Source organism: Vicia villosa, linkage group LG4 (assembly GCF_029867415.1).
Source record: "Vicia villosa cultivar HV-30 ecotype Madison, WI linkage group LG4, Vvil1.0, whole genome shotgun sequence".
In the NCBI taxonomy this organism is placed as follows: domain Eukaryota; kingdom Viridiplantae; phylum Streptophyta; class Magnoliopsida; order Fabales; family Fabaceae; genus Vicia; species Vicia villosa.
In genome coordinates, this window is record NC_081183.1 from 18,853,297 (window position 1) to 18,862,814 (window position 9,518).

The 9,518-nt window shown below is 30.8% G+C and overlaps 1 protein-coding gene and 1 pseudogene across 1 annotated transcript; both read right to left on the minus strand.

Annotated features, from left to right (window-relative positions):
* Nucleotides 1-1,581: 1,581 nt before the first annotated feature.
* LOC131598926 (scopoletin 8-hydroxylase-like) lies at nucleotides 1,582-3,130 on the minus strand. The gene is made up of 3 exons (XM_058871491.1): nucleotides 2,566-3,130; nucleotides 2,147-2,489; nucleotides 1,582-2,041 (listed from the first exon to the last, which is right to left on the minus strand). Exons 1-3 carry the CDS (start codon nucleotides 3,054-3,056, stop codon nucleotides 1,790-1,792), a joined length of 1,086 nt encoding a protein of 361 aa, XP_058727474.1. The 5' UTR covers nucleotides 3,057-3,130; the 3' UTR covers nucleotides 1,582-1,789.
* A 3,505-nt stretch (nucleotides 3,131-6,635) lies between these two features.
* LOC131598927 (scopoletin 8-hydroxylase-like) lies at nucleotides 6,636-8,221 on the minus strand (annotated as a pseudogene).
* Nucleotides 8,222-9,518: the final 1,297 nt, after the last annotated feature.

Here is a 9,518-nt window from a genome sequence, read left to right on the forward strand (position 1 = left end):
CTGGAGCTTGTTAGGGTTTCCCAAATGTGATCCCTGATTTTAGTCCCTGATAGTTCAAAACCCTAATCTGATGATTTGAAACTTCATTGTTGATCAATCTTTGTGTAGGAGGTGTCTTGAGCCAATAGATTAGGTCAAAATGATGTACTTGGGGGCTTGAGGTCATGTCCCAAGTCATTAGGTCAAATCCTGAGCAAAATTCAAGAGTATGCTATCTTCAGTCAAAACCCTAATCTGGTTGATTCAGAGCTTTTGGAGCTGGTTGAAATGAATCTTTGAGAATCAAATGTTGACTGTTGATGAAGATGATTCATTTGAGATGAAGGGAGAATAAAACCCTAATTGATTGTTACTTGTACTGATGAGTTATTTCTTGTTTAAATCCTGTTGAGTCACAAGTAGCAAACACAAGCTATGCAATTTGTTAGAGATGCAAATGATGCATATGCTGTGATATGAGGTGGTATCTTAGGTCAAAAATTGGGGTATGATAGATAAGAACATAATTATTGATAATATTAGTAATAATAATAAGAAATGACTATTTAGTTAGGATTTATTAAACTTCAAAATAATATTTTAAATATGCATCTCATAAGCAACAATTATTTTGAATATTTGAAGCAAATCATAATTCTTTTAAATATGCACCCTACAAATTTAATTTAAATGCACAGAGGAAAGGAAAATAAATTGTTGATGCTCGAGGCGGTCAAATTTGGTGTATGACATGTAGCATTGCATTCTTTGTGACATTGCATAATTTTTGATTGCGTGATGTTTGACAAATCGTGAATAAGTGAGATTTAATTAAGGAATGTGACTGAATTATGTGATGATGTTGTGAGTAGATGATGATGTGCAGGTGTGAGTAAATATGTGAAGTATGAGGATACACATGCGTTAGTATATGTATAATTAATGATGCCTATTGTATAACTACTATATTTCTCCCTTATGTCTTCTATAATGACTATGAACTACTCACCCTTTCTGTTTGAATGTTACCTCCACGTGGGTAACGCGCAAGTAATCAAGAATAGTTCGTTGGTGTTTGGAGGATAGTTTCATGAAATCTTTTAGCGCTTTATTTGAAATAAAGATGGTCTTGCTCTCTTACGTAACATCGGGGTTGGGGTCATTTAATTTGAACAATGTCATTCTTTTAATTGTTTTGAGATCTGAACTATCTGTTGTGGTATTTAAGATGTTTTGAAATATGAATTCCGCTATGAGAATTTAAATTACAATTGTTGTCATTGAAGAAGTATTTTGTTTTGACAATTTGAAAACTCGTGTTACAGAGCAGGATGTTTTATTATGAAGTTTTTATCAAGGTGACACTCTAGTTTGTGATTCGTGTTAATTTAATTATTAGAATTTATGCGAGTTATATAGGTGGGTTTAGATGGGTGTTACAACCTCCCACTAATCTAAAAATCCAAGACGAGCATTCATTTGAATACTCTAGTTTTCGTAGTTAGACGTTGTTAGTCGTGGTAGTGGCATTTCACTCATCATGTTCGCCATTAGCTCTAATGCCAATTTGTTGATATAAATACTACTTTATATATTGCTCTCTTGCTTATTGAAATGAAAATACAACAAAATCTTTATAAAGACCAAAGATACTACTATTCTAGGAATTAAAATGCAACTGAGTTCTATTAAAAGACCACTAACCTCTTGGCCTTTCCACTACAAGAACTTTTTATTTGTCCACTGACTTCTAAATTAAAACTCATTTAAAAAATTAAACACATACTTCATACTCTCTTTTATAGAATTATTAAGTAGAGTTGATTTTTGCAAAATCAAGAGTCTTTTTTCCATCATGAGAACTCCTAAAGTAGTTGTCCATATAATCCTGCCACAAGACATCTCTATAACCAGCGAATCCATCTTTCTTCACCAATTCTGGAAATGGGCCAATCCTCTCAGTAAATATAGGAAGACTGAACATTGGAACTGATACTCTTGATTGTGTGGAAGTTGTCAGTACTCTATGTTCAGCACTTTTATATTTTCCATTACTAAGTACCTTCAAGTAAAATACAAAAGGATTATTAGTTATGATGCAAAGTGCATTAGTACAATTTTAAGATTTTAACTATGTCGTATTTTTTGATTTAAAGATATATCAAACCTCTAAAGCATCACCAACATTGATGACTAAAGCTTCCTGGATTGGAGGAATTTCAAGCCACACTTCTTTTTCATCATTACTCTCATCTTCTGATTTAACATGCAATCCACCAATTCCATCTTGAAGAAGAATTGTGATAGTTCCTGAGTCTGAGTGACGCACTGTACCGGCGGTGAGTTCTGGATTTGGACATGCTGGATAGTAGTTCATGTTAACCATCTTCGTACCAATAAGACTCTCCATTTTTGACTCATCTAGTTTCACTCCAAGTTTATCAATTAATATTTTTAATAAGTCTCTCGCTATCTTGGATGATAACTTCAAATATTCAAGTGCAACTTCCCTGCAAATTGAGAGAAATAAATAATTCAACAAAACCTATAATGTCTAATATGTATGCTATATTAGATTGAACTTACTTGCATATATTAGGCCAATGTTGAAGAGCATCTTCATCACAACTATAAACCATATTGATATAATCTTTCCATTCCAACACTTTTTCTAACTCAGGTACAAAGCTAGTTTTATATCTCGTATTACTCGCACTATTGCGGTAAATAACTTTCTCCTCTGGTGGCAAGTTGAAGAAAGAGTGTGCTGAATCTTTAAGTGATTCCAACAACTCAGGAGGAACACAATGATTCACTACTTGAAAGAATCCAAGTGTCTCAGCAGCTCTAACAATTTCATCCACCACTTTTTCATGTTCTGGCCCATTGAGTTTTGATAAATCAATAGGTTGAATTTCACATGGTTTTGAGTTTAGTTTGTTGATTCTGTTGTTTATGGGTTGTATGTATATTTTTGGAACCTCTGATAAACCTGAGTCAACTAAACCTTTGATCCCATTTCCATCTCTTACAACAAAGTTGTACAATGAATCTGAGGAGTTGGAAATTTGTGCCATGAAAGTGTGCAATTTTTTATGCTTGGATTAAGAGGAAATTGTTGTGAAAGAAGGAAACTTATTAACGAATGTAACATGAGTGATATGCTTTTATAAGTCTTCGTAAATGAAAAATATTACACATAAGGAGTTCAGCCACGGTTAAAAAGTAAGAAAAAAAAACGATTTAAAAATATATATATTGACATAAGGACTAATACGACTTGATTAAATTTAGCAAAAAAGTGAATAGATACTATTTTTTATTTATGAATTTATTTGACCTCTCCAATTTTTGCGAGGAACTAAAATACTAAAATAGTTCTTTACCTTAAAATAAAAGAACAAAACACAAAAAGTAAAAGAAAATTACACAAAATTCAAACACAAAAATTTGTATTGATAATATCAAAAAATGATATATTTGTAAAGACTAATCACATAATTAAACCTTAAGTAATTAATCTTTCAAAATAAAAAATATTCATTTGAATACTTTCATAGTAGCTATCATTCTTCGTACCTTTCTATGTCTCGATACTATCTCATCTTCTCTTCACCTATAAAAGAATTAGATTTTCTTTCTCCCCAAATTACTATGGCCAAATATACGACATCCTCATCCACTCTCATTTTCCAATATTATTTTTTGTTTTTGTTTGTTGCACCATTCTCATTCCCCAATATTGTTTTTTGATTTTGTTTGTTGCACCATCCTTATTTCCCAATATTATTTTTTTGTTTTTGTTTGTTTCACCATTCTCATTTTCCAATATTATTTTTTGTTTTTTTGTTGCACCATTCCCCAATATTGTTTTTTGTTTTTGTTTGTTGCACCATTCTTATTTCTCAATATTATTTTTTTGTTTTTGTTTGTTTCACCATTCTCATTTTCCAATATTATTTTTTATTTTTGTTTGTAGGACCATTCTCATTTACCAATATTATTTTTTGTTTTTGTTTGTAGGACCATTCTCATTTACCAATATTATTTTTGGTTTTTGTTTGTTGCACAATTCTCATTCCCCAATATTGTTTTTTGTTTTTGTTTGTTGCACCATTCTTATTTCTCAATATTATTTTTTTTTGTTTTTGTTTGTTTCACCATTTTCATTTTCCAATATTATTTTTTATTTTTGTTTGTAGGACCATTCTCATTTACCAATATTACTTTTTGTTTTTGTTTGTAGGACCATTCTCATTTACCAATATTACTTTTTGTTTTTGTTTGTTGCACCATTCTCATTCCCCAATATTGTTTTTTGTTTTTGTTTGTTGCACAATTCTCATTTCCCAATATTGTTTATTGTTTTTGTTTGTTGCACCATTCTTATTTCCCAATATAATTTTTTTGTTTTTTTTTTATTTCACCATTCTCATTTTCCAATATTATTTTTTATTTTTGTGTGTAGGACCATTCTCATTTACCAATATTATTTTTTGTTTTTGTTTGTTGCACCACTCTCATTCCCCAATATTGTTTTTTGTTTTTGTTTGTTGCACCATTCTGATTTCCCAATATTATTTTTTTGTTTTTGTTTGTTTCACCATTCTCATTTTCTAATATTTTTTTTATTTTTGTTTGTAGGACCATTCTCATTTCCCAATATTATATTTTGTTTTTGTTTGTAGAACCATTCTCATTTACCAATATTATTTTTTGTTTTTGTTTGTTGCACCATTCTCATTCCCCAATATTGTTTTTTGATTTTGTTTGTTGCACCATTCTTATTTCCCAATATTATTTTTTTGTTTTTGTTTGTTTCACCATTCTCATTTTCCAATATTATTTTTTATTTTTGTTTGTAGGACCATTCTCATTTACCAATATTACTTTTTGTTTTTGTTTGTAGGACTATTCTCATTTACCAATATTACTTTTTGTTTTTGTTTGTTGCACCATTCTCATTCCCCAATATTGTTTTTTGTTTTTGTTTGTTGCCCCATTCTCATTCCCCAATATTGTTTTTTGTTTTTGTTTGTTGCACCATTCTTATTTCTCTATATAATTTTTTTGTTTTTGTTTGTTTCACCATTCTCATTTTCCAATATTATTTTTTATTTTTGTTTGTAGGACCATTCTCATTTACCAATCTTATTTTTTGTTTGTAGGATCATTCTCATTTACCAAAATTGTTTTTTGTTTTTGTTTTTTGCACCGTCTGCCTTAACAACAATATTTTTTTGTCTTAAGAATCCAATGTATATGGCCATAAATGACATAACTCATGTGCCCCTTCTTAAAATAATCTACATATGAAAGTCAAAAAAATCAATATTGTTGACTGCAGTCAATACTTTTATAATAACATTTGTTAAATATTAATTTATAATGGTTAGATTAATAACAATGATATTTAGCAAAATAGTTAGATTTGTAAATAAGAACATAATTATTGATAATATTAGTAATAATAATAAGAAATGACTATTTGTTTAGGATTTATTAAACTTCAAAATAATATTTTAATTTAACCTAATATTGGGTGACAATCTTAGAATGTTAAGCCCACTGATAGATACACCCTCTTAGATTTCTTCCCAGACCCAAATAAATAAACTCACCCTCATTTTATATTACTAAGCCCAATTATATACATACTTGTTTTTAAATACACCTCTCTATTTAACAACTTAAATATGCATCTCATAAGCAACAATTATTTTGAATATTTGAAGCAAATCATAATTCTTTTAAATATGCACCCTACAAATTTAATTTAAATGCACAGAGGAAAGGAAAATAAATTGTTGATGCTCGAGGCGGTCAAATTTGGTGTATGACATGTAGCATTGCATTCTTTGTGACATTGCATAATTTTTGATTGCGTGATGTTTGACAATTCGTGAATAAGTGAGATTTAATTAAGGAATGTGACTGAATTATGTGATGATGTTGTGAGTAGATGATGATGTGCAGGTGTGAGTAAATATGTGAAGTATGAGGATACACATGCGTTAGTATATGTATAATTAATGATGCCTATTGTATAACTACTATATTTCTCCCTTATGTCTTCTATAATGACTATGAACTACTCACCCTTTCTGTTTGAATGTTACCTCCACGTGGGTAACGCGCAAGTAATCAAGAATAGTTCGTTGGTGTTTGGAGGATAGTTTCATGAAATCTTTTAGCGCTTTATTTGGAATAAAGATGGTCTTGCTCTCTTACGTAGCATCGGGGTTGGGGTCATTTAATTGGAACAATGTCATTCTTTTAATTGTTTTGAGATCTGAACTATCTGTTGTGGTATTTAAGATGTTTTGAAATATGAATTCCGCTATAAGAATTTAAATTACAATTGTTGTCATTGAAGAAGTATTTTGTTTTGACAATTTGAAAACCCGTGTTACAGAGCAAGATGTTTTATTATGAAGTTTTTATCAAGGTGACACTCTAGTTTGTGATTCGTGTTAATTTAATTATTAGAATTTATGCGAATTATATAGGTGTGATTAGATGGGTGTTACAACCTCCCACTTATCTAAAAATCCAAGACGAGCGTTCATTTGAATACTCTAGTTTTCGTAGTTAGACGTTGTTAGTCGTGGTAGTGGCATTTCACTCATCACGTTCGCGATTAGCTCTAATGCCAATTTGTTGATATAAATACTACTTTATATATTGCTCTCTTGCTTATTGAAATGAAAATACAACAAAGTCTTTATAAAGACCCAAGATACTACTATTCTAGGAATTAAAATGCAACTGAGTTCTATTAAAAGACCACTAACCTCTTGGCCTTTCCACTACAAGAACTTTTTATTTGTCCGCTGACTTCTAAATTAAAACTCATTTAAAAAATTAAACACATACTTCATACTCTCTTTTATAGAATTATTAAGTAGAGTTGATTTTTGCAAAATCAAGAGTCTTTTTTCCATCATGAGAACTCCTAAAGTAGTTGTCCATATATTCCTGCCACAAGACATCTCTATAACCAGCAAATCCATCTTTCTTCACCAATTCTGGAAATGGGCCAATCCTCTCAGTAAACATAGGAAGAGTGAACATTGGAACTGATACTCTTGATTGTGTGGAAGTTGTTAGTACTATATGTTCAGCACTTTTATATTTTCCATTGCTAAGTACCTTCAAGTAAAATACAAAAGGATTATTAGTTATGATGCAAAGTACATTAGTAAATTTTAAGATTTTAACTATGTCGTATTTTTTGATTTAAAGATATATCAAACCTCTAAAGCATCACCAACATTGATGACTAAAGCTTCCTGGATTGGAGGAATTTCAAGCCACACTTCTTTTTCATCATTACTCTCATCTTCCGATTTAACATGCAATCCACCAATTCCATCTTGAAGAAGAATTGTGATAGTTCCTGAGTCTGAGTGACGCACTGTACCGGCGGTGAGTTCTGGATTTGGACATGCTGGATAGTAGTTCATTTTAACCATCTTCGTACCAATAAGACTCTCCATTTTTGACTCATCTAGTTTCACTCCAAGTTTATCAATTAATATTTTTAATAAGTCTCTCGCTATCTTGGATGACAACTTCAAATATTCAAGTGCAACTTCCCTACAAATTGAGAGAAATAAATAATTCAACAAAACCTATAATGTCTAATATGTATGCTATATTAGATTGGACTTACTTGCATATATTAGGCCAATGTTGAAGAGCATCTTCATCACAACTATAAACCATATTGATATAATCTTTCCATTCCAACACTTTTTCTAACTCAGGTACAAAGCTAGTTTTATATCTCGTATTACTCGCACTATTGCGGTAAATAACTTTCTCCTCTGGTGGCAAGTTGAAGAAAGAGTGTGCTGAATCTTTAAGTGATTCCAACAACTCGGGAGGAACACAATGATTCACTACTTGAAAGAATCCAAGTGTCTCAGCAGCTCTAACAATTTCATCCACCACTTTTTCATGTTCTGGCCCATTGAGTTTTGATAAATCAATAGGTTGAATTTACAATGGTTTTGAGTTTAGTTTGTTGATTCTGTTGTTTATGGGTTGTATGTATATTTTTGGAACCTCTGATAAACCTGAGTCAACTAAACCTTTGATCCCATTTCCATCTCTTACAACAAAGTTGTACAATGAATCTGAGGAGTTGGAAATTTGTGCCATGAAAGTGTGCAATTTTTTATGCTTGGATTAAGAGGAAATTGTTGTGAAAGAAGGAAACTTATTAACGAATGTAACATGAGTGATATGCTTTTATAAGTCTTCGTAAGTGAAAAATAATACACATAAGGAGTTCAGCCACGGTTAAAAAGTAAGAAAAAAAACGATTTAAAAATATATATATTGACATAAGGACTAATATGACTTGATTAAATTTAGCAAAAAAGTAAATAAATACTATTTTTTATTTATGAATTTATTTGACCTCTCCAATTTTTGCGAGGAACTAAAATACTAAAATAGTTCTTTACCTTAAATTAAAGAACAAAGCACAAAAAGTAAAAGAAAATTACACAAAATTCAAACACAAAAATTTGTATTGATAATATCAAAAAATGATATATTTGTAAAGACTAATCACATAATTAAACCTTAAGTAATTAATCTTTCAAAATAAAAAATATTCATTTGAATACTGTCATACCCTAATTTTTGACCCCCCTGAGATGACATATCTTTAGGATTTTCATCAGGTCAAAACAAGGACCTAGAGCAGTCATTTCTTCATCTAACATTCAATCAAGGGTGTTCAAAGACAAGAAAACTTAGGCAAAGGATCAATCAATAGAAGGATTAGTCTCTAATACAATCATAAGACTCAAGAGCTTCATTTTTTCACCTATGATTGATTAGACACCCAGTCATCTGAGTACAGGTTTACTCAGGTCACTAGACTAGGGTTTTTGAGCCTATCAAGGACTAAAATCAGGGATCACCTTTGGGAAACCCTAAAAAGCCCCAGGGGATCATTCAAAGACATCAATCATCTTCAAATAACTCATATGACAAGATCCACTGGACATTACACCTCAATTCAAGGTCTACAGTCATTATTTTCATATGGTCGACAATTAGGGTTTTTGACCTAATTCACCAAGATAGTTGACTTTTAATCAGGTCATGGATTCAAGACTCAAGAAATGATTCAAGAACCTCTACTACCTCCATATAATCCATTTACATCACTCATTTGAGGAGAAGATCTTGATTCTACACAAAAGTCCAAATTTTCACTTTATTAGGAAAAAGTCAACTGTATGAGTTCACCTTTGACTTTTGAGATTTTTGGTCAAACCATGACTTTCAAGGATCAATATCATCAATATATGGATATTAAAGTCATTTGACCAAAGAAATTCAAAAAGAATCTTCAAGGAGCAAAAAGTCGAGAATTAGGGTTTTTGAGGGCATTGTGGGAACTCAAAATTTCACCTACACAACTCAAAAAACTTCCAACATGAAAGTTGTAGATCTTGCAAAATAAAATAACATCTTACAAAGGAACTTTTTTCAAAAGATCAATCATTTAAGAGTTT